Below are 26,105 nucleotides of genomic sequence, written 5' to 3' on the forward strand. Positions count from 1 at the left end.
AAGAAAGAAAGAAAGAAAGAAAGAAAGAAAGAACACGTTGGATGCGCTTGCGAACTGAGGCTCTCCCTCAACCCCTGTTGAGTTCTCTTTCCCACTGGGGCACCTGGAGGATGGAGACGCTGCATGGGAATCGAACGCCACACCTCCCGCATACGAGGCTGGTTCTCAAACTTGTACAGGTCATCGCTGCTGTATTTTTTTAACAGAGGAAATACTGTTGCTAACCAAAGCAGTCCATGCCGACACGTCCTGCTAAGTGAGTTTCATTTTCCACCTTGTTCCGTCCCTTAAAAAACGCTGCGCATACTCAGCATAAATGCATCGCATAGAACAGGACACGATGCTCGGACGATCCGATTTCCTCGATGTGGTAATGAAAACAAAAAAGAAGAGCTATTCCGAGCTATTTTTCTTTTCCCTACTGGCTTTCCTGTGAACGCTCGGTCGGCATCAGACGTTTGCAGCAAAAAGGGATAGAAGGAAATGACGATTGTGAAGAGGTTTCCCGCAAACCACCTCCAATCGCCTACTAACCTTTCGCAGCACAGGTTACCTCGTAGCCCCCTCGTTAAATCGATCCGTCGGAGAACCTCGCGCATCTCCCGTGATTATACGCCCTGTAACGACACCTGCCGAAGCCGCCGCCGGTGACGCCCACCTAGTGAAGAAAAGAACACTTCCCCCTCTCATAACAGGCCGCTGCCCGACCGACCATTCTCGCCGCTTCCTCGAAACAAGTCGTACCGCGACGGCTCTCTCCTTGTGGGACGACTGGCAGCAGCACCGCATTCCAGCCGTGCTCTATTGGCATCCGGCAGCTGACTGCTGTTCACACAAAGACAGCTGGCGTGTGCTGCGGCAATGCGGGCACCAGACAAGCCGAACGGGGCAAATGCGGTGAAGGGCGCGGAAGGGGCGGTAGCAATACTGTGGCGTAGGTTGTGCGGAACGCTCGGCTGAAAGCGGCAGAGGAAAAGCGCCACGGCTGCCTTCCTCCTCGACGACTCGGGCAGCGGCAGATGGTCAGCGGCTCGTTCGGGACGTTCGACGCAGTGTTGAAGAGGGGGAGGAACCAAGGCTTCGGCCGATGTGTGCGCGCTCACAGGATGGCGTGCCACCGAAGCTTTCGCCAGGGCCATGCAGCATGTGCGTAGCCGGGGCTCTCCTTCACGAGTGGCTGCCCGCGTTTCTGCATTGCCGACCATGGGTGTCCGATGGATGCCGGCGGCGCTTCCATGGACCGACGCCCTGGGGCCTTCCACGCGGTTCTTGCATCCCACGAGAGGGGCCCTGCTGCGGACGTCTTTCGCGAGGTTTCGTCAAGGAACGAAACAGGTGCCGGCGGAAAGCGCGCACAGCGATGATTGCAACTCTTTCGCCTGCTCTGGCTCACGCAGAACACTATGGCGCCATAGCTTTATACAGCGACCGGGCAATGTGAAACTGCTGTCCGACGCTGGGTTGCGTCAGCGCCGACCTGCGGTCATGCGCTGAGAACTACGTAAGCCATTCGCGCGTGGCGAAAAAAAAAAAAAAAAAAAAGTTGCAATATGAAACGCAGCGCTGTGCTCTGGCGCATTGAACTGCGGCAGTTTTCGCCACAGAATGCTTCGTATTATAGGATTGAGTCACACTACCTCGATCAGGTTTTCGCCGCTGATTTCTATAACATTTCATAACCTCCCGAGTCATGAAGACTGTGTCGCTCAGGGGCAGTGTGCACAGTAATTGCACAAATGAAGTTTGGTAGAAAAGCAGCGGTCGTTAGCCACGAACTGTTTCCCGAAGACCATGCCATCAGCGTTCTCGAAAAGAAAAAAAAAATATACAGGAAGAATAATGCAAAAAACGACAACGGATTTTCGCTGCAGCGAACACGTGGCCTTATTTTCGTAGTGTCTTTGACGTCCTGAGTAGGATTAACCATGCTCCGTATCGCTAATGTCTGCCTGCGCTGCGCATCCTAGAAGGCAGAATCTAAGATTTACTAGTTGGCGACCTAGGCTTCTGTTTTTGCGTGGTAATGGGTATAACTAAATCAACTCGTGACATATAATCAAGAACGCCGCACCACAGCATGTGAGGGTATACGCTTCCCGCACCGACACTTCATTCGATTCACGAACGCCATCCCGATTCTCTTGGGCAACGTAAATGTAGGTGCAGCTTGACTAATCGTGAAAGTGGAATGCACAATGCAAGGACACAGTGACAGCTCACACTAATTCTATACGCAGCCTCGTGACAGCTCTCATGTGTTTGCATTCCGTGCCGAACCAGCGAGACTCTCAAATTCCCTTCCTTCCCCTTTCTTCCTTTTTTCTAATTTTTCTTTTTCCAGATACTCTAGCTTAGCTCCATGTCGCCTGAGCGACAGGCACCGTTTCCTTGATGGCTCATGCAACAAACGATTTCAACGATCGTCAAATAATTAAGGCGTTGTTCCGCAGCAGAAGCAGCATTAGTGTACTCGATGACGACCATGATAATGATTGATGGTGAAAATTAAATATTCAGGCTGCATTGAAAAATGCTAACGGAATGTCACATCCTTCGCGTAACTAACCCGGACTCACGCAGCCAGACCAAGACCACGCACTCACTGCTGATTGTGCAGGGAGGCGAACCGAATACCTCCAGATTCTAAACGGGACAGTCAGAACACGACTCATGAAGCGGAAGATGCAATAATACGTGGTTTAGTAAAGCCATTCTACGCTGATTGAATTCTTGTTAAGGCCAAAGTAAAGGCTTCTTGTTGTTTTTTCTTTTTTTTTTTTTCTCGTACAATGGAACTTCGTGCATCAAGCGCAGTTAGATTATGATGGCTTGCAATGTAGCCTGCTTGCGTCCTTATCTCACACGTATGTATAGTACGCCCCATGCACTGATGGAAAGTCACAAAAATAGCACTGAACTAACGTTAATGCTGCGGTCAGACTCGTCAAGCGGGAAAAGAAAAATCCAGGGAAGCCCCAGAGCACGTAAACATTTCCTTCGCACGTGCGTCACACCGCAAGTATTCGTCACGGTCTCCGAGCGCGCAGCCGTTGAATCATAGCAAAATTAAGCTGCGTTTCACCCTTCGGTTCCTCATATGTCCTCGGCTGGGAAGATTGGCGGTATCTGCAGTTCGCCACTTATGCTGCAGCGTTCCAATAAGCATCGTATGGAGTCTAATGACTTCCTTGACTCCGTAGCTGGTGGTGCTTCAGCCAAGTCCAGCGCTTGTGTGACGTCAAACCGTGCCCGTCGGATGCCATGAATGAATCAGTAACATCACATGACATGTCGGTATCACTTGGCGTTGAACTAGCCTCTGTTTGGGGGCTCACTCTCACGTTTAAAAACTTGCGAGATTTTTGTTTTAATTTTTTGTCACGCAATTGGATATAGATTCTTCGGTTTTGCTGGCCAAGGACCAAAAGTTATCCTCGCCGCCTGTAACTCCCCACACTTGTCAGGTGGGGTTAGGAGGCAGCAAGGAGGCAGCAGATGGAAAAGATATGAGCTGTCTCGGGCAAATTTCTGCCGGCTAGTGGTTCCATCCCACGTTCTCTGGCCACTGGTAATTCTCGGCGGCTCAGGATCGTCGGCAGCGAGTGGAATAAGTGATAGAATTGCATCGGAGGCCGACGTTAAAAATTCCTCGCGCGTTTGAAGTTGAGTCTGCCCGTCTCGCCGGCTTGGGCAATCTCATCTCCGCAAAGCGCGAGCCTCCCTTATGTCATATTCGGTTCGTCTTCCGCTCTGTTATTATTTTTTATCCTTTTAGAGCGCGAAATGTTCATCCACTTTGACCACAGCGGAGAAAGAATAGACACACGAATAGAAAAACTGCAAAACGAAAAGACTACTTCGGAGGTCCCGCGACAGGAACAAAAACAAAAGTGAAAACTAGTTCCGAGAGAACAACCCTTCGCCGCCGAAGCCTTTTCTCCTACAAGGCTTGCGAAGCGGTTGTTTCGGCCTGTTCCGTGGCTGCGCTGTCCTCTTTGCCGCCGGCACACAAGGGATAGCGAGAAGAGATGGATGCACACAAGGCGGCGCCGGTGGGTTTAGCGCAACGCCACGCTCGTGTCTGTGTGTGAGTGTGGGTGAAGGCTTCACCCGTCTCCCGGCGAGCGCTGGGATTGATGAGTGAGCTTCGCAGCACTGACGTAGCAGTGCGGGCGGCGACCGCACAAAGACCCGCCATTACAGAAGGAGCCGATTCCGCCCAGCTCGTCCGTCGCGTTGAACAAGCCTAGGGGCGACAGCGCGACAGCGCAGCGGCCTAGGGGCGACAGGCCGCTGCGCTGTGAGGGTAGGGAGGGAGATCAGAAACGCCGCGGTGCTGGTTTTGTCTCACTAAAAGGGTTCCGGCGGCCGGGAAAGAGAGCCGTTTCTGTTTCGGTGATCGCCAACTCAAGGGAGCGCTCGTGTTGTCATCTTTATACATTCGCACGCAACAATGCAAGCAGTAAGAAATAACGGCCTCCCCTTTTGTTAGTTCTTCACTCAATGCATGCACTGTCTTTGTGAAGATCTGCCAGGCCACAAGCTGTGTCGCTCGAGGCGGCTTCGGATAGATGGATGGTATGCCCCACTACATGCCGCAAAAGAAAACCTTGAGGTCTAATACCGTTTTGCTCATACAACGTAAATACTTGACTTCGCGTTAGAGCTATATGATATGAACAAATACGCAGACTACTTGCCGACTGGCACAGAGCAGGTCTTTTTTTTTTTCACTGCCTCGCTACGTCCATCGCGCGTCACGCCTTTGGTAATGCTTTGATATCGTAAAGAACTAGAGGCAGAGGGGTAAAACTCACTTTAGCAGCCTTCGAGCGACAGCAGCGCCATAGGAGCGTGACGGTAGAGCGCGCAAATAAGTCCATGCCAACAGCAAGGTAACATGCCTTGATTGTTTCCACTATTTTCGGCAGCGGGCACACCCGTTGTCACTGGCTGCATTCGCAGGTACAAATTTAAGCTCGACTGTCAGCCTGAGGCCCAGAAGATTCCTGTTCGGGGAGAAAATGTCGTTCAGCTCTGATTGGGGCGCGTCGCTGGGATTTCGCGTTGGCGTCTATTGTTTCTCTCGAGCACACGTTGCTCATTGCAAATGCGCTCTCTTCTTCCAGGGTGGTCGGTCGGAGAAAGGGCGTTAGCGAAAAAGAAGAGGGAGGGGAGTAAAGCGGACAGTTTAAAACGACGAGGGAAGAGGCGGGCGGACGGCGACGCCTTTTTGACAGACCGCGGAGGGAACAATTGCTGACAGGTCTTTTTCACGCTGCGAAGGACTGCCGTTGCACCTGGATTTGGTAAAGGAGCCGGCGGTCGGATTTGCGTTCTCAGCTCTGAAGGCGCTTCACTTCGTTTTCTCCCTTTTTTTTTTTTTCTTTTCATTTATCGTTCGAATGGTATTCGTCGTCTTGTTTTTGCGCTTTGCTCACCTGCTGTGCTCGGAGTGTTCATCAGATTATGCGTGGTCACTTGTGCCCAGTTACTTATGAATTGCAGTGGAAGAGATATCTGCTTACACCCACCACCGTTGTTAACATAAACATCAATTATAAATATCGTTACTATGCTTGAGTTGTTGAGCGGGGGAGTCGTTAAATGGTTGGAGGCCGTTGAAATACTGACAGGGCACACATAATCCCTGTATAACCTCGGCGTTCAAATTTCCCTGTGTGCAGGTCCCGTCATGTGCAGATCGGCGTAATTTACGATGCTCGAATAGGACGACCTTGTGTCAGAGATCGGCAGTAAAAAGAGCGGGCCATTTCACTACACGGAACATCATCACGGAGCAAAAGTAGGTCAGTGCCAGTATGTCAGCTTCTGAGCATGGCAAGCTCGAGACAACACCCAGGCATACTGAGTTCGAAGCATATGTTTCCGTTTAAACAACCGAACTAACGGCTACGCTCTTCCTCCCCCTCCGGCCTTTGACGTCGACTATAGATTCCTGCCTTACTAACATAGGGACGCGATCCTATAACGTCTTCTCGGTTTTATTACCATCAACACAGGGGCCGGCTTCGGTATCCATGCCGTCATGCCAAAGCTATATTCCATATCACGCTGACGTTGTGCCGAATGGCCTAAGTAGCAGAATAGTTAACAGCGGGCTTCCATTTTTTTTTTATCGCACTTTGCAAAGCAAGCACCGTTGTATAGATCCATCATAAACGCTTTTTTATTAGGGCGCACTTAAAGGTTTATTCGTGATAAGCATCACCAGCCTTCACAGCACACTACATCCAACTCGTATATATATATATATATATATATATATATATATATATATATATATATATATATATATATATATATATATATATATATATATATATATATATATGTGAAGAAAAGAAGTCAACAGTCGGCGAGGCCAAGGAAAGCGTGGGGATTGTACTTGTCTATATATATATATATATATATATATATATATATATATATATATATATATATATATATATATATATATGTGAAGGAAAGAAGTGAACAGTCGGCGAGGCCAAGGAAAGCCTGGGGATTGTACTTTGTCTCTTTTTTTTTAATTTTTTACTTCGATAATCACATAAATTAGTAAAGTAATCTGTTTAGGGGAAAGATAAACAAACACAAAGTAGAAGGAAAAACAACGTGCCGATGGTGGGAGCCGAACCCACGACCTCCGAATATCGCGTCCGGTGCTCTTCCAACTGAGCTACATCGGCCGCTGTCCCACCGGCTACTTTCTTGGGTATTAATGTTGACTGTATACTGACCTTGAGAGTGTTCACAATCGCCACCCGCAACCATAGCGGTGGACGTGGAACGTCCTGTGTTCCCGCCAGCGTCACGTAGAACGTGACGCTATGTTTGTGGGTGGCACTGGTGAACACTCACAGTTCAGTTCAGTCGTGTCCGACTCTTCGTGACCCTATTGACCATGTCATGCCACGCTTTCCGGTCTCTCAATATATATATATATATATATATATAGCAAGTCGACGAGCCGTGATATACTTTCCAGAGCCTCCTAGAATGCCACAAGAGCCGGAGAACACTAAATAATTGCGGGAGATGAATTTGACACCACGTTCGGTGAAAAGAGCAGCAAGGGCGTTTGCTGTCGCCGCCGGCCAGCCTAAGTAGAGAAGCTGGTTCCGTCAGGTGGATGCTGATTTACGACTTGGGCGAAGGCAGCCACTCGCGTAGTGTCCTATGGCCGCCACACCGGTGCCTCGCATAATGTTTCTGCCCGTCCGGCGTCGGCTCGGTGTGCTAGGCGAAGTTGGTTGTCCCAGCTGATAAACGATTTCGGTGAGCGAACAGGTAGGTTCACAGTTCGTTGTCTTTCTGGAGCTTCACTTTCGAGTAATGACAGCAGAGTTCTATGCCCAACTAGTTAAAGAAGCAGTAAGGAAGAACGGCTAAAATCGGGGAACGAAATGCCTTTTTTATGTGTTTGTTTCTTCACTAAAAAAACGAGGCAGGACGCGTAACCCACATTATGCGAATTTGTTAACTACCATGGGCGATATAACTCAAAAAAGCATAATATAAAAAACTACGAAGAAATTATGTTTAAAGCACACTAAATGGACTACTGATTCGCATTTCTAAGCAACGCCGTAATTTTGATATTCTCACTCGGATTCAGCAATGTGGTCTTATATAATTAAGTGCTAGCCATTAATTATACAAGACATGTACAACTCTTGTTCAAAAGAGAATTTTCTGAACTTCAAGAAATAAATTGAGGGTGACATCGGAGGGCGCATATGTGGCAGAGGCTCTGCGCTCCTCTCTCATCGCAAGCCACACCCTAAATATTTACACAGGTATCGCGTCTGCAGTATGCCACGGTCATTTGCTGCACCAAACGCAAATGACACACTAAATGCAAAGAAAATAAGAAGCACCGAGATATTCTCAGATACAGTTCCTTTTCTGATGATTACATGGACGACAAGCAAACTGACACATCTATTTCTCATGCTTTTTTTTTTTCATTAGGAAAAAAAAAAAGGCATCTCAATCTACCTCTCCGCTCAGTTATCCTGGGGCAACCAACTTATAGGACGATCCCCCGAAATGTCAACCGAGCAACACCTCCTCCGCTTAGCCACCTCCTCAGGTGTCAGGCTTATAACCTTGCAGACTCGATCCCAGCATGCTGCGCTTCGGAACGACACTAAAGCATGTCTGCAAATGCAGCGCTCCCCAAAGGTCCCAATTCGCATCAGACAAGACGGCAGCAGCATGCGAACCATGCGCAATCTGCTCCGCACCTTCCCCAAACGAGGCCCACACATGTATTCCCAACGTCTTGCTCGTCTCACTCTGCTGTTGCAACCACGGCAATCTCTGGCCACTTGCATTGCATGCGTAGCCACTGTGTGTTGACAATCCCATCGAGTAAGAAGAACTCCGAAACAGTGTTTATTCTCGCCTTGCGCCACGCGGCTGATGGTCGAACTCATCAGCGCCAGTCGACGTCGCTATACGAGTGGAAGTCCCCTCTTTCTTGGAAGCACCAGCATAGCAACGAAGGCTGCAAGGTTCGAAAAGCGAATGGTCTACTGTCGTCCTTTTGGCGATGTATGTGATGTGATTGAATACGGGACTGATCGACTGCATTCTCGCTTCAGCTGGCACGCAGTCGGAATGCTGCCGCAGGTGCGGCGCTATAGTTGTTTCCCTTCTGTTATATATACGACACGCTTTATGGTAAATGCACTTCATTTCCTTCCCGGAGTTGCACGCACATTAAAACGCATCCCCCTCCAGTCATTCCCATAACTACGCGTTATGGTAACTACGCGCCCAGTAAACGTCCAATCTGTTTTGAACGTGACTGGGTTCGAGGCCTTGTAGGCAGTTGAGGAAGAGTTAGTCCTCAACACAACCTGAAACAAAGGGGACCCAGGGCTGCCTAATAGACACCGGCCAGATAACATAGATTAGCAGAATGAGATTGTGACCGTAGGTCGGGAAGTATGCTCGCACCGCTAAAGGGTGATAAGGACAAAGTGTAGCAACCTGTTTGTGTCGGCTCGGTGACAGCCACCATTCTTAGACAACCGGTATAACATATATAGGTTGCGCCCATAGCACTGCAGGCCTCACCGAAGCACCACCCACTATCCAAGACCTATACCAAAAACTGCTGTGGCCGAACATCCAAGAGCTCAGCATGCATGCCCTTGAATAGGTCGCATAGGCAGACTCGCGTCGTGCTAATAAATAATCGATTCGCTAAACTTGGTCAACGTGACCTCATATACATGCAGAGATGATGCGCATATGTGTATTGAAACCTTGTCATGCTCCCTCCGTACGGCCCAGAGCAATCGAGTGCCGGCGACAGCTCATATACTCTACAACAACGACTATCGTTTTCATTAAAAGGAAGGAACCAGGGGCAGGTGGGGAAAGAATGAACGGCCGGCTAATTTCAAGCAACCGCTGACCTGGACAATCGCACAGGAGGCGTCCAGACTCTGCAGTCGACGTCAGATGCACGTGAGTGCCGAAGCAATTAAGAATTAGTCGCGTGCGTCGCAGCAGCCAGGCTCCGACGTGACACGAACCGCAGAGCTGCTCCCTCGGGGTTCGTCGCGGCCAGACCGGGGGTCACGTCTCTCGTGTCGAGCGCGCCGGGTGTCCGTAGCACTGATTGGCGAAGTGGCGTCTGCCCCCCCTCTCGGCTGACCCAGAAAAGCCAGCTTGTCCGAGCGACCGCTTGTCTGTGCACGCGTGACCGACACACAACGGCGCAGGACGTCGTTATCCGCCTTTCCGGACACAAAAACAAATAAAAGAAAAACAATTAATTTAGATAAAAATAGTCTTTTCTTGGTTTTCAGGTGCATGGTTGACATCGTGATGGAAGCGACCGGTGCTTTAACTGGTACTGAGTAGGTCATTGCTAAGTCCACCAATGTTAAACCGTACGCTGCAGCGTTTGACCAGCTCTCGATTAGAAGCAAAATCAGGTTTGTCTGCTTTTACAGAGTATGGGCAAATATTTGTACACTCGCAAACAACCGAAAGCGAGAAAATAAAAAAAATAAAAACAACGCAGCATGCGGAGAAGGGCACAGAATTAATAGCGCCAATTTCCTGTGTTCTTCTCTTTCTGGTCGGCCGAATGTTCGCTTTGATTCAATTTGCCGAGCTGTCCACCCTCGAAGCTGCAGCGTCTGACAAAAGCTCCCAGCCGGACCGCAATGGAAACCGCGATGAAGCTTGCTTTGTCGAAAGATAAGAACTGAGTAGCTGTAGCATATAGTAGAAGCAATCTGTAAGACCCAACCATTAGCAGTCGAAAGCCAATGACAAAATTCAGAAATAGATAAGAAAAAAAAAAGCATGCGTGCATAGGTGTAGTCCCTCAATAAGTGATGGGCGCCTAATTTGTCATCATTTCTCCTTTTTCTGGAAGGCTGCCAGTGGTGTGGCCGCCAATGGTGTTCTTAACTTTTTTTCCTTTTTTTCCACCAGAATGTTGAGTAAATAAGCTACCGTTCTCTTTCGAGACCCAAGTCTGTGCGGCGCGAAGTTCCCGTTGCCCAAAATTCCCTTTTTCGAATTTTCGCATTTCTCTGAGCGGCGTCCTTGAACAGTGGCCATTCCTTTTCGTGAAGATTCGAGGGAAATAAAAATTGCCATATCAATTCAGCACCGACACAGAGCGATGTATCGCCTGCAACATTCATTGACGAACTCTCGGACGCGTGGCAAAACATCTCCCTCGAAATAGGTACCATGGCAAGTCAGGTTCCCAACCGATGTCATTGTCTGACGGGGTTATGAAGAAGTATGTCAAACATGATAATTCAGCTAGCGTCTAGAGGAGGCTTATAATGGAACGCGGTGAATTATCGTTGCCTTTCGTTTGGAAAGATCGCGTAGTGCTTGAAAAAGATCTCTCTTTGTTTCGTTGACTGCAACGTTAGATGAGCACAAAAGGAGTGGTTCGTTCTAATAAATAGGCCATTATTTGAAGGGGCTGTGTTGTCCGGAAAGGTAGATAGGTGGGCCGGACAGGGAATATGCACGGAAACCTTTGCCGTAAAAACCTGACAGTGAATGGTGGCCGGTGCTTTCTTAAAAGCACGTTTTAAGCCAGATGCAATGATCGCAACTATTCTGTTCTGGTTGTCACTTTTTTCGCAACTACACAGCGTGAAGTTAAAAAAAAAATAATAATAAATTTCCTGCATCAAGCTCAAAACCTGCACGGAAAGCCATCGATGAAACAGGAAATAGGTTGAGTCTTAAGATAAAGAATGTCGGACACATTTCAGTGTGGACCACTAGGTCTCTTGAAAGAATGCTGATCAAGACTGACCTTCGTCATACATAAGAGTCATTAAGACCGTCTGCGAAGTCCACTAAATACTCTAAATACCTCTTAAGGAAATCAAATTTTTAAATTTTTGTCCACAAGCCGCAGGTTGCTAGTATCGGACGGACAATGTTTTTGATGACGTTATATGCAAGTATGAAGCACTGCAATAGCTTTCTCACCTGGCAGATTGTGCAAGATATGTGCAAAAAAAAAAAAAAAATCAACACAGTACGAAGAAATGAAACAAATTTGAATCTGGACACAAGACCTCAGAAAACAAATTGCTCACGCAGCTTCTTATTAAAAAAAAAAAAAAAAAAAAACATAGCCAACAACAAGGTTGTATCAACAGAGTCGACTTCGCAGCTACCATAAAGCATAGCGAACTTATCAAAATAAACATTGTTCCCGGGCTCACCTTGTGCACAGCCGGTAGGTAGTTCCTCTTCACGGGCTCATTCATGACGAAGTAACTCCAAAGGACTCCTCGTTGTGGAGTCGACGTTCCGAAGACGGCACTGAGAATGCAACTGCGGCTACAAGCGGCAGCGGCACGGCTCTACCAAAGCGCTGGCGCGGATTCATGCACACTCGACTGACGCACGGACTCAACTATTTCTCGAACAGTGGACGTCCGGCGGGCGGGCTTTGTCGAAGCGCGCGCGCGCGCGACCGGCACGCGACGCACCCTCCCCCTTTTCCCGTCGGGAAAGAAGGTGACAAGGCTCGACCAATCAGCGTTCGCCTTCTCTTCGTCCTCGAACGCCATCTGGTGCCCTCTACATAGACCGTGCTGCAGCCGTCTCTCTCTCTCTTGCCTCATCGCGGTTTGTTTGTGCGGTTGCTGGTGGAAGGGGGGGAATGGCGGAAAGCGAAGGGGAGAGGGGGGGGGGGGGTCAAAGCGATTGTGAGCGCTCAATGGTGTGAATATGGTTTGCATCGCTTGATTTCCCTTCCTCGGCGATAAAACGTGTTCCGAGCAAGTTTATGTTTTCTTCAACGTGGTTCGCGACGCGACGCTCAACACCTGTCCTTGCTCTCGTTTTGTGTTTACGTGTTTTATGCATTTTGTTTCGAAACAAAACTAGTTTCAGTAAGGATGGCGTGCTCCCAAACTTGTGGGTGTTATTTTGCCTACATGGACTATTTTCAGTCAATATTAGGCTGTGATGCATAGCTTGCAACTACCGGCATTTGTTTTGTATTCTTTTCTGTGAACGGCTCATGTTTTGCATCACTTCCGGTAAGGTGCATGTGTTTTGCTTGTATAATAAATTATTTAATTATAAATTATATAATGTGGTTCCCGTAATCCGACAGATAGCCCTCATGTGTAAATACTGCTCAACTCCGGGACAACTAATGCTAACCAGAGAGCATGGCTTAGAGTAAAAAGTTACGTCATGCAGTCACAATGAACGAGGATACACAGAAACCCGCAGAGGAAAATAAGCTATAGCCTTATTTTCCTCTGCGGGTTTCTGTGTATCCTCGTTCATTGTGACTGCATGACGTAACTTTTTACTCTAAGCCATGCTCTCTGGCTAAGCCATGCTCTCTGGTTAGCATTAGTTGTCCCGGAGTTGAGCAGTATTTACACATGAGGGCGATCTGTTCTGGAAATATCCTGCTGTATAAGATGGGGTGTGGGAAACTACCAGTTTGTAGTTTGCGCCATTGGACGGCCTCGCGTCTTGCTCAACCCCTGCCACTCTCATACACATGGCGTGGACTTGTAAACACTACAACACAGACAACTCAAACACCCCAGAGACGTGGGAGTCTCTCCTGCGTACTTCCGAGCCAGCAGACCAACGCTGGCTTATCCAGAGCGCGGTGGAGGCCGCGGCATCCCAAGGGATCCCCGCCGACTTCCTCTAAGCCAGTGCAACCGGTCCTTTGACTGGTCCCCGGTTTTTGGGCGCAATAAAAGAGTTCACCACCACCATTAGTTGTCCCATTTGGTCGCCATAATGAAACTGCACCGTCCCAGAAGTATTTTGAAACATTACGCTTGTGTCTTACACGCGCGCGCGCACGCGCACACACACACACACACACACACACACACACACACACACACACACACACACACACACACAAAAAAAAAAAAAAGAAGATGGCATTGCTCCATAATGGCAAATAAGAACACTATACGTAGAATGGTGTCAGATGGCTGCGGAATAATATTTTTATTATGCACTAATGGAGTGTTGTTGCGCAAATAACAGTTTCCTCATTCAATTCGGCACAGAGGAAAAAGAAGAAAAAACAAACAGGAAAGGCCTGAACTGAACTGCGAGGATTTCTTTTTTGTTCGTCATGCAGAGAAGAAATAGCGGTACTTTTCTGTACGGCATGTTGGGCAACTGAGTCGGACTGCGAAAACAGAAAACATTTGTTCCCACATAAAAGGCTAAGACGCAGCAAATAATCGATGCACTAGACCTTTCTATCCAGTTTCTGCGATGGACTTGCAAAACAGAGGTAATGATACGAAATGGGGCTTACGGAAGAACTGCGGTTATATCTCACACTTTCGACTCGGAGAAGCCTCGCTTCACCTGTAAACAAATGACATTCATCGCTGGCGCGTTTCTGCCTTTGTGGTGAGAGTTATTTGCGGTCTGGTTTCATTCATGCGCTCATCCATTTCTTTTTTTACTTCTTTTGTTTACATCTTGATGTTTTATATCCGTCGGGTTTGACGCGAGGAGCCAAAAGGAGTAAACACAAAACTTGCTGAATATTAAACAAAAATCAACAACAGTTGAAGCTGTGCGTGAGCCGAACAACGATTTGCGAATGCCAAACAAACATGATAGCCTGTGCAATTCTCCTATCAGTGCATATCATCTCATTAGGCGCACCTTATTAATTTCACTGAACCTCCCGTGGATATCTTCTGCAGCCTTTTCTTAGATATCAGTAAATAAATGGCGTTGTCGAATAATAATTTCTAGTTCTTCTAATGCTCTCTCTAAAAGTTACAATAGCGTATTACTTAATTCTCTGCCAGCTCTGCTTTTTTCTTTTTTCACCGTGTCCACATCGTTTCCTCCCGCTTTGTCTGTTTCTTTAAAATACCCGACGGCCATAAAGATCTGCCGTCTTTATGTTAACAATAAAAGAAGGAACAAAACACTTTGACGATGCCCTTTACCGGAGGCTTAGAGACAGTGCCTTTAGAGTCGGACTCATTAATTATTCACGCCGCCAGCGTGGCACGGAGGAAAGAAAATGACGTTCTCCTGATGTCCTCGACCGGCGGAATGAATACGACGCCCCAGGGATTGCACACGCTGGCTGACATTCACCCAGCCCTGCCAAGAAGGCTGGAGGAGGTTCTGCAAGAAAAATAATTGCGAAGAAAAATGCGGAAATAGAGAATAAACAAGACAAAACTTCTCAGTCTTGGTCTGGTCGAATCGAATTCCTTCTCAGGCTCCTTAAGTTCTATTTGCCCGTCTGATCCCTACTGCTCGAATTTTGCGGTTTAGCATTTTAAAATTGCAACCGTGATTGCATCATCACAAATGGATTTACACCGTGGATTCTCTCTTTTTCCACAACAGCGTGTTGAAACTCGAAAGCAAGCTAAAAGAGCGTTGTTGCAGAGGTCTGTGGAAGTATCATGCTGTGTGCAGTCCACACAATCAATGTCCCGCTGATGTGCAAATCCTGTAAAAGAAATCGCAGTGAACACTTGCCTCAGATCGTGAAATTTATTAAATTTGGATTGGATTTTTTATAATCGTGAATAAAAGTTTTTACTTGCGGAAAATGTACTTCTTAGTATTTTCTTTTTTCAATTGTAAACGTACGGTTACCTTCGCGGGCACTGACGTGTAAGACATTGGCTCCTGAATTCATGTCGACCGCAGTTTCTTTAGTACGTATACGTGTACTTGCATTAATTCCTCAACACTCGCATTAGCCGCGGCATTTCGTTGAATAGAAGCTCGGGATCACGAGGTTGCATTTCGCGTCCCTGTACCGAAGCGTGTGGACACGCAAGTGCGGGCTGCAAAGAATAAGAGCAACGCCAACCAAAAGTGGCCTACGCCCGTAAACATGCCCAAGAACCACCACGGGCATGCCGGGACATGACGGCCACCAAGCGCGTTTGCAACGACAGCGGCCGCACAGAAAGCGGACGTCTCGGCGGGGGCTGTATTCTGGCTCCAGGAGAGAGGCTTTGTGAGCAGCCCAAGGAAAAAGAAGAGGGGGCTGGAACCCCAGTTGATGGCTCCCGGTGATCGCGACGTTGTTGTCGACCGGCGCGCACGCGAACTCTCCTCGCTTCACCAAGCCACAAAGGAAAGAAGCCGGCATAAAGATTGAGAATAACAGCAGCATTATAAAAAAAAAATGAAAAAGGAGGAGGAAAATGCGCCTTTGTCGGGCGGCGAGCAGCTTTCTCCTGGCCGCTGAAGCGCGCGCGCGCGCGTGTTAACGGTGTCAAAGAAACGCACCGGTCTTCCTCCTCCTTCTCTTCCTCTCCAGGGGGGAACGGGGTGGGGGGGGGGGGGGGGGGTCTCGCCGTTATAATAATACCTCTTCGCGCGCAAAGCCACCCATCCACGTTCAAAGATGAAGGCGCGCACGCGCCGCCATTATGACGCCGCGGCAGCTGGTCCACAGGGGGGTGATGGAGATCACAGAGGTAACCTTGCGCCCCCCCCCCCCCCCTTCCTTCCGTGCTCAACACTCACCGACTGCGGGGTGGGGAGAGGGAACAAGAGGAGTTTCTGCCGCCGAAAAGGGAGGATAGCCCAAGAGGAGGATGGGCAGGGAGGTAGAGCAGTTGCAGCCGTGCTCTTCGAGGCCAGCCGTCCAAATCTTACGCGGTTTGCTCGTGCGCAACAGCGGGCAACAGCAGCAGCGGTACCGTGGCGAGGCGCCGGCAGCAGGCGTCGGAAGCTGGCGGAAGCGGCCGCTTCCGGTCGCTTCGGCGTCTTCCCCCACGCCGGCTGACGGAGACGCGTCGCTCTCCCTACAACCCTACAAGAACAAGAAGCGGTACACTCATCTGGGCCGCTAACCTCCCCTCCCTCTCCACATCTTTCTGCACCTGCTCTTTGTATCTTTCTTTCGGCAATGCCATGACGCCACAGATGAATATAGATTGAAGAAGAAAGGAGCTGTGTCGCCCGACTCCACATCTGGGCCTGGTTCGAGCCTCTGTACTCATGTATGGAGAGTGGCGCGTGGCGCTTCTGGGCGACATTCCGCAGCCGGTTCGTCAGTTCTGAACGAGACGGGAAAGGGTTGAAGAGAGAAGGGCGCGTGTGTGCACGTGGTGTCGGCGCTACTACTGGGAGACCTTCGCCTTCCGTGAAAAGCGAACCTCGCTGAGTCCGGCATCTAACCTATGCATCGAAGCGGCTGGCGTTAATACCGAGAATTCGTTGTAACTGCGCTGTAACTGCTTGGCGCAAGGTGTTCGAACGGCGCACGGTGTTATCACCAGCACCTTAAAAGTTCGGGTCACTTAAACGTCTATAGGCGCGCGAAGGTCAGCGTGGCGTTAGTGTTCCAGCCATGAAACATCCAAATAAGTCTCCAAACAAGTTTTATCGAATAATTAACAGCATTTGCTTTTACAGTTATCGTCGAGTGCGGTTTCTCTTCGATCGACGTCCGCAATAACCTCTTGTGCAAGAGCTTGCGACTTTGCGGACGAGCAAAGTTGCCACAGATCGATACTGCAGAGAGTTCAATTTATCGACTTTTCAACGCACGGAAGGACATCCCCATCCGTTTCTCCTATATCGCCACGGGGAACGGCTAAAAATAGTGGAAATGCCAATGCGTGTCCAGACGATGAGGCGATCCGCCGGGCATCCGAGTTTGCGAAACGATGTTCGGATGTTTTCGGCCTCAAACGGAAACGAAAACTGTTTCTAAAACAACGCAGCCTCAACCCTCCACGTACTTTCTTTTCTTCCTTAGGCCGACTCGTGTCGTGAGGAGATTACGGTCAAAAATAAACTTAGCCCAATCGATTCAACCCGCTGAGATATACCCCCTTCGAAGGTTAGCATTACTACAGTGCTTGAGGCCTCACGCTCCTAATGATGTCACCGACGCCGCGATTGGTTGGCACGTGGAGGCTTCGCACACAGGTGTGCCAACGCCGAACAGTTCTGTTCGCCTTTATGTTTCAGCGAACGATATCGCATTTAAAACTAGCTTCTCACGGGAGGAATGTCACAGAATGAGCGTCGTCCCTGTAATAAATTGATTGATTCATAAACTCTCCTGCTTTGGTTCGTCTGGTCTCGGTTAATTTTCTTGCAGATATATGTTATTTAATTATTTTTATTTATTTTACTCTCAGCATAAGCCAAGAGAGAAATTGCAGGACATGTACAGTATCAATATTACATCATCATCATCATCATCAGCCTGACTATACCCACGGCAGGGCGAAGGCCTCTCCCATATTTCTCCAATTAACCCGGTCAATATCACATACACGAATAAAAAAAAAACGATAAAACTATTTAATCCATTGGAACTTGCGTGCACAAAACACACCACTTTACAAAAACCCCGCACAGCCTTAATTATCATAAAACATAAAGCAAATCATAATTCAACAAGTGCATGGGATAACTACTCTTAATTACCCGAATAATGAACAAGTTTGACCAGCTTGAGACCTCTCAGCTTCAAACGCGCAATCATTCCGCGCACCTTGTCACCGGTGCTTCACATCCAGGACGGTCTCTACTGTCGCTTCTAGCTGAAAGCATATGAGAATATGACCTCTCCCCTCCTCCCACATGGCTTCGGAACCAGCCGCTCATCTCCGGAGCAGCAGCCGCGATGACCCTCTTTGCACATGCCGCGTGTGGCATCCCAAGACCGCGACTCGTTGTGGGCGTCGTTCTCTCAATGGGACGGCGCGAATGGAGGCCGCACCTCCGGGGACCTGCGAGACGCAGCATCAGAGACGAAAGAGAGCGAAAAAGCAAGGCCGGCTCCTGTAGCGAGCGAGCGACATTCCAGCCGCTGCTGGAAAAGGGGGGACGGGACGCGATATGCTCGCCGCTTGTCTCCTTTACGACACTCCAGGCTCTGTATTCGTGCTGCTGATGCCGCAACGGCCGTTCCCTCCCCCCTCACCCTCCTCCACCACCGATACCCAGGCCAGCTCTTTCCTTTGTGTTAGCTCTTCTTGTTCTTTTTTGTTGGCCCCCGTATGACCCTTTTATTTCTCTTTCTCAAGCTATATGCTTTTACTTTTTTCGTCTTGAAGGTGTGTCTCATTGCTACGATTGATGGAGCTGCACTCAGGTGCTAACAATGCGCATGACATGTGCGGGTATCTTCTTTGCCGGCGGACACGACCATGAATTATTTGCGCCAACTGTGGTGGGCTTTTTCTGCCAACATGTTCTGGATGCTCTTTCCGCTCTCCCCTATCCCTCTTTCTCCTATCAAGTCCTTTCACTTTTGTGTGTGTGTGTGTGTGTGTGTGTGTGTGTGTGTGTGTGTGTGTGTGTGTGTGTGTGTGTGTGTGTGTGTGTGTGTGTGTGTGTGTGTGTGTGTGTGTGTGTGCGTGCGTGCGTGCGTGCGGGCGCGCGTGTGTGTGTGTGTGTGTGTGTTTGTGTGTGTGTGTGTGTGTGTGTGTGTGTGTGTGTTGTGTGTGTGTGTGTGTGTGTGTGTGTGTGTGTGTGTGTGTGTGTGTGTGTGTGTGTGTGTGTGTGTGTGTGTGTGTGTGTGTGTGTGTGTGTGTGTGTGTGTGTGTGTGTGTGTGTGTGTGTGTGTGTGTGTGTGTGTGTGTGTGTGTGTGTGTGTGTGTGTGTGTGTGTGTGTGTGTGTGTGTGTGTGTGTGTGTGTGTGTGTGTGTGTGTGTGTGTGTGTGTGTGTGTGTGTGTGTGTGTGTGTGTGTGTGTGTGTGTGTGTGTGTGTGTGTGTGTGTGTGTGTGTGTGTGTGTGTGTGTGTGTGTGTGTGTGTGTGTGTGTGTGTGTGTGTGTGTTAATACCTTACGTCGGTGACCACGTGAATCTATTTCACGAGTGATTGACACCGTTTGTTTGACTTAGCGCTCAATGCGTAGTGGGCTCCTCGTGTTCGTGGAAATGACGGATGAGCCGGCTATGAGTGCTGCGGCTATTAGGCGTAATGAGACCGTCCGGTGAATATGCGAACTGCTGAGGGGCAATATAAAAGATGATTCTGAAGAATAATGAGAGGCGTCGTTTTCTTTATATATATATATATATATATATATATATATATATATATATATATATATATATATACTTCGAAGTCGAACGTTATTTGACAGGTTGTAGGCCGCCCGGCACACGCGCGTTTATCAGGTCAACGCATGGAACCGGCAGATGCCGCTCATGCACAGGAGCGACTGCTGGACATGGCTTTATAAAGGCATGCTTTCTGACGCTTCTCGAAATTACTGCCTATCGCTGTATTTATACTTTACCTTTGTTAGCCTCGTGGACGCGGCGGGCGCTTTATTTCCTTGTTTCAGGCCAATAAATCCACGTTCTTGTTTTAACTTGTGTTGCTCGTTGGGTAAGCCACGGCCAGCTGCTTTTGTAGGTTGCTTTTTCTAAAAAAAGAAATCCATGTTTCTATCTTTTTTTTTTCTTCAGAGACGGCAAACTTTTTTCTGTTTTGGGCCAATTATTCATATTAGTTGCAAATACCCTTTGCAGACAAAATAATTAACGGAGTGCGTGACGACCGTAGTGCAAGATCACAGTTTGCAACCTGAAAGTTGCTGAACTCGGTCCCGTGCTGGGACGAGGAAGGAATGAATAAATATACTGCAAGTGATTGTTTAAACAAAAACATTCATTCCTGACCTGTGGCTGTCTGCAGGAAAGACGGTCATATCCAGGTGACAACTGTGGCGGGCTGCGGCTGTCTCGCAGCTGAAGGAAGTCACTCAGGTACTTGACACTATGGAGGATCCACCAGGCTACTGACGTCGTCTTCATCGTGGAAGCAAGGGCAATTCTAGAGCAAGCTACTGGAGAATCTGCTCAGAGTCTATGCACGTATAGACGTAGATGGTCGATGGCAGCCCGGACAAAACTGCATCAGTCTTGACAGCTTTCTCGAACCACTCCGCTTTCCACCGCGGCTATGATTCAAGTGACACATATAATATTTATTTAGCCAGCAGGGTTGCTGTTGCAAGATCGGAGGGGGTAACTTGGCACTCGAGTCACACATCGACCTATTCATCCAACATCTTCCGCACTCCTCCCCCCATCAAGGAGTAATAGGGGCTGGGGAGATTTTTTTTTTCGAGGTGAGGGTCCTACCTGGGCATGGGGGCCGCCGCGGCTACCACAGGAGTGGGCAGCGCCCAGTACGGTAGCGGCCGAACTCGCCATCGTGGTGAAGAGGCCACTCGTCTGACACTGGCGAGAGCTCAAACGGCCTCATCGAGGGAAACCAATTCCAGCATCGAAATCACAGCAAAACAGAAAGTGTCCCACCCGAGACCGAAAAAAAAGAAAATCTTTGGATTTGCCGACATCACACCTTCGAGAACCTCTATACACACAAGAAGCGACGTTCCTGCTGCAGCTTTGGCCAGACTTCCTTGCGTACTTTTCCAAGCACTTCGAAAAGGCTCAGAACCTCGCTTGTGTATATATGCGGCCGCACAGCGCGCCATTGATACTTGGTGCGTGCACTCACGATTAAGAGGACGAACTGGTTGGCAAAGATCTGACAAAGGTTCAGGTATACTCACAGTCCGACACGGTAACACCTGGAATCTGGAAGAGGTCTGCTGTGCACGGGTGAGGGCTTCGAGAAGAAGGCACTGTGATAACATGTGCAGAGTCTTCTTTATACACCGCCACAGAACGGACAAGTTGGTTGCAAGTTGGCTCCTGTAAACGCCTTAACCTTGATGGAGAGAAAACCGCAGGCGATATATGAAGGACTCAGTTTTCTGCCAAAATATCCGCTATATACTGCCAGCCATGACCTAACGGTGAGGAGTTCATGCTGGTGGAAATGAGGCGGAATACCGGGTATGAGGAGTTTGACAAATTTCTTAAGCTATAACGATCTTTCTAAGTACGCCTGCCTGTGCGTATATATTGTAAAGAGGAAGATGGGCACCGACGGCAGCAGCTGCATCGCGAGCGCAAGGCGCGATATCGAGATGGTGACTGAAAGCTAGTAGTAGTAGTAGTAAGTGGTTTTATTGAATAAAATAAAAATAATGAAGAAAGGAAAAGATTTTTGCTTGCCTCGGTATTTGCTACCGAAATGAACTGAAGCACCTGAATTGGGATGGCGGAAATAGAGGGGTAGCAAGGAGACAGGTAGGAGAAATCAAAGAGGTGAGCGACAGGGAGAAAGGACAGTTTAGGTTAAAAGGTAAAGGAGTATAAATCAATATTAATGTCGTTTACGAGGTCTTTCTCGGGCCCTCTTCGCTGATAAGAAACCACATTACAACTTGTTGGAGCGTGCTGCGGTCGACCCTTCGGCTAGTATCCTGGAGCTCCGAAGCTGAACCACCGCTCCAACTAAAAGAACATCGACGTGAGCCAGATCCCTGCTTCTTCCCCTATCCTTGTCGTTGTCCCTGAAGTTCTCCGACAGCGGGACCTGGCCATTTTCAGCGGGACCGATCCCGATGTGGAGGATCGGCTTGCTTCCTACGAGGCTGACGAATTCATGGTTGTCACCGGCGCAACCGTAATCGTTCCCGAGATCTTCACACTTTTCCAGAGCTGTGATGAGCTCCGCAAGTAGCGCAGTCTCGTTCAACCGCCATCCATGCAGTCGGATTCACTGTCAAGTTTGGCTGTGTCGGCAGCCAGCAGCTCGCTGCTTGACGAGGTTAGACTCGGTGCTTGAGGGGGACACACGACAACTGCCCCTTCTTCACAGAGTTCAGGACCCTCCATCAAACCTGCCCTCGACCCTTCAGGCAGTGATTCGTGATCAAGTGGTTCTAAAACCCGTTACTTATCAGGCCCCCGTATCAGCGACGCCGACGTGCACTGACGTCCTCAGGCGTCCCCGAGCCGACACGTTTATCCCGTTCCGCCCTCCACCGCGGCCAGCCGTCTTCACTCCCCCGCATCCGATCCCCTCTTCCTGTGAATCCTTAACGCACTCGCGACAATCTCCCGATTTGTTGTGAGTGTCCCTGGTCTCATTATGCGTCACTGTGGCCGCCGCATGGTGCCGCGCCTGCGGACGTCCTATACGTTTACGCACTTCCTGAACCGATGTCACGTCAATGCTTTTCCGCCGACCTTGATTCCTCTGCCGACTGCCGTCATGCAGGCCGCCGTCCTCAGCCACCACTGCGTCGTTACCCCAATGCGGCCCAAGAAAAATATATAGTTACCGCAGTTAACGAAGCACAGCAGTGCTGGCGCTGCTGTCTGTAGATAAATCAGTATATGCCGCAAACTACGAAAAGAGTCGGCGCTTTTACCTCACATTTCGCTTCACACCGCCGTTGCGCAGCGTGCCTTGTCTTTGACGCCGTGCACAGTCAGGGTTGTTATTCACGCCATTATATACCGTAGAAATTCGTCGTTTTGTCTTCGTGCTCATATGACATCATTTTAGGTTGAGTCTTTCTCTGCGACCATCAGGCCATCATCATCTGCGCTCGCGCCGAACTAGAACTGTGCAGCTCCGCTGCGGCGACCGATTTTGTTTCTGCATGCGCTCAGCAGGATGACTGTGGCTGCCGACATCGAGGTCCCTCCTACTGATCACTATCCCTGTTTCCTTCCTCTCTGCACCTGATGGCGCCGTCATTCTCACCCTATCCGACAGATTCGCATCTCCTCACGACCTGCAGAATTCTTTCTTCCGCTGTGCTCACTGTCCAAGGCGATTGAAGCGCAATTCCAGTCTTCAACCCTTTCCTGAGTCCCTGCTCCTTTTTCCATTGGCGAGTGCCTTGGTCATGCCCAGCTCATCAATGCCTTGATCGTCCCAGACCATTGCACTGAATCTTCTTCTCTTCCTGCACAATATCTTACTTTGCCTGAGTCTATGTATACTCTGTCGATGCAAGTTTCTTCCTTCTCCTACCCCTTTGTTTCTCGTAGGAATGCGCCATCAGACCTACCCGTCGAAGATTAAAGTGTGGCCGTATTCTTTCCACATAACGAAATTGTATAAATATTTTCATATTCCTGTGTGACTTACTCGGCTTGGAACCTTCCGAGTATTTCCCACAGTCCTGTGATAGGAACAAATAATTAAGTTAAGATGTGGTTCGTGGTTTGTGGGTTTAACGTCCCAAAGCAGCTCAGGCTATGAGAGACGCCGTAGTGGAGGACTCCGGAAATTTCGACCACCTGGGGTTCTTTAACGTGCACTGACATCGCACAGCACGAGAGTAATAGCTTTTATATTTTTTTTTCAAGCAGAGTGACATGAAATCTATTCACAAAACTCAAACCAAAAATTCTAGCAGTGCTCTTCAAGCGCCTTTTAATATGGCGAATGGCAGAAAAAAAAAAAAAGAAGGAAAAGCTGAAGAAAGGTTTGGTTTCTACTATGGTGTCCCAAAGCGAGTCGGGTTTAGAGAGACGCTGTAGTGGAGGGCTCCAGAAATTTCGACCACCTGGGGTTCTTTAACGTGCACTGACATCGCACAGCACGAGAGTAATAGCATTTATATTTGTTTTCCAAGCAGAGTGACATGAAATCTATTCACAAAACTCAAACCAAAAATTCTAGCAGTGCTCTTCAAGCGCCTTTTAATATGGCGAATGGCAGAAAAAAAAAAAAAAAGAAGGAAAAGCTGAAGAAAGGTTTGGTTTCTACTATGGTGTCCCAAAGCAACTCAGGCTATGAGAGACGCCGTAGTGGAGGACTCCGGAAATTTCGACCACCTGGGGTTCTTTAACGTGCACTGACATCGCACAGCACGAGAGTAATAGCTTTTATATTTTTTTTCCAAGCAGAGTGACATGAAATCTATTCACAAAACTCAAACCAAAAATTCTAGCAGTGCACTTCAAGCGCCTTTTAATATGGCGAATGGCAGAAAAAAAAAAAAAAAAGAAGGAAAAGCTGAAGAAAGGTTTGGTTTCTACTATGGTGTCCCAAAGCGAGTCGGGTAGAGAGACGCTGTAGTGGACGGCTTCGGAAATTTCGACCGCCTAGGGTTCGTTAACGTGCGCTTATATGTGATATCCCACAGCACATGGGTGCATAAAGCTTTTCGCCTGCATGGAAAAGCGGCCGCTACGGGTGGGATTCGACACCGCATCCTTGGGTACAGCAGTCAGATGCCCTAACCACTGCGCCAACCGCGACGGGGCCGCATAAATGTTTGAAAAATAAGATATTCGATATAGGTTAAAAAAAAAAGGAATGGAAAAACAGGCAAGTGCACTTAATCCCCCCGCTCATTACTTTCTGTACTTACTCTACTCATGCATATATATATGTATATAGTTCCACGTTCGATCATACTCGTTTTAAATTGCAGTGAACTAACTCGCGTCTAGACTGGCAGAAACTACGCTTCCTTAAAAGCGAGGGAACTGATTTCCGAGGGAATCAACGCGTCTCTGAACACGAAGTACAAAAGCACATCTAGTTTTCTACTGAGGCAAAAAGGTAGTAATAAGTACAGCCTTAAAAAGTGTGTGCGTGTAGATGGTTGGTGGCAGGTCACAGATCAATACACGCGGATCAAGGAAGCTTTCTGTAGATCACAGCGTGCAGTCACAACAGCGTATTGCGTCATTTTCAAGCATGCGTCCCTTGTCTTTTTGTGTCGTCTTTTTGTGCGCATAAAACCTATCTGACTAAAAACTGTTTAGGGGGCACAGTAATGAGCCGCGACAAAAGTGATTTCCTGCCACGCGACGCTGACGAAGGATGTTTTCCCAGGGAATTATCGGAACTTCCTCGTGGCGTCATTTTTGAGAGTACGTAAATATACAATAAAACGCGCGGAGAATTCGGAGATTAGATGCGGTAGAGGCCTGTTGATCCTTGGGGAACCCGCATATGTGGCCCGTAGCTAAACAAAAAGTCTCGCCACGGTTCCCGGCCGGTGAATTAGATGGATAACCGCATAAAGGGCTTAGTTCGTCGTCATTCCCCGGGTATACGCCGATGACGACTGCATCCGCGGAGACGCTACGCGATATACTCTGTGTGATTGACAGTCCTGATATCTGCAGAGACGCCATAACCGACCGATTGAAGCCGTCCGATGCTGGACACTAATACCGAATAGGGTTGTCTCGCAGTGAACTGACTGTCATCAACAAACCTGCAGGCAGTTACCTTTTGAGAAAGTACTATTTCGTTAAATGTTCCTTCACAGACCTTCTAGGGAACTTCCTGCTGAAGTGAACTGAATTTACTGTGTTCTCTAACTACCTTGTTGAATTACAGTCATGAGCTTTTCACCTACGTGAAACGTAGCGTCTGCAACGGCTCACTGGTCGATGCCCGACGCTCCAGATGCAAACTGTTGAAAGATCTGGCACCTCCGGAAAAATTGGGGAAAAGTGACAATGCGGATTGAGCGGCTTTGGTCAGAATAAAAAGGTAAGAAAACAGCAGACAGGATGCGAATGAAGGCCTAAATAAAGCAGTGAAAGCTACTTTATTTAAAATATAGAAAACGCTATACATTTGTCTTGATGGAAGAGACACGTATTATCATGGCCTATTGTGCGAAAAAAAGATTATATTCTCTATTTGCCAATCTGCTTCTTCAGCGATTGAATTGTCTACTCTCGCTTTTTCCTTCGGTCT

General features: G+C 48.5%; 2 protein-coding genes across 2 annotated transcripts in view; both read right to left on the reverse strand.

Annotated features, from left to right (window-relative positions):
- LOC146190776 (sodium/potassium-transporting ATPase subunit beta-1-like) overlaps positions 1-11,928 on the reverse strand; it is a 47,480-nt gene extending 35,552 nt beyond the window's left edge. Inside the window, exon 1 of the mRNA XM_084601157.1 lies at positions 11,757-11,928. Coding sequence (XP_084457283.1) covers positions 11,757-11,801 — 45 coding nt within the window. The 5' untranslated portion in view covers positions 11,802-11,928. The remainder of the gene's footprint in view (positions 1-11,756) is intronic.
- Positions 11,929-22,114: 10,186 nt separating this feature from the next.
- LOC146190777 (F-box only protein 47-like) overlaps positions 22,115-26,105 on the reverse strand; it is a 49,374-nt gene continuing 45,383 nt past the window's right edge. Inside the window, exon 11 of the mRNA XM_084600233.1 lies at positions 22,115-22,263. Within this exon, the coding sequence (XP_084456359.1) occupies positions 22,115-22,263 (149 nt within the window). The remainder of the gene's footprint in view (positions 22,264-26,105) is intronic.

This window comes from Amblyomma maculatum, chromosome 4 (assembly GCF_055883805.1).
Source record: "Amblyomma maculatum isolate TAMU_Amacu chromosome 4, ASM5588380v1, whole genome shotgun sequence".
In the NCBI taxonomy this organism is placed as follows: Eukaryota; Metazoa; Arthropoda; class Arachnida; order Ixodida; family Ixodidae; genus Amblyomma; species Amblyomma maculatum.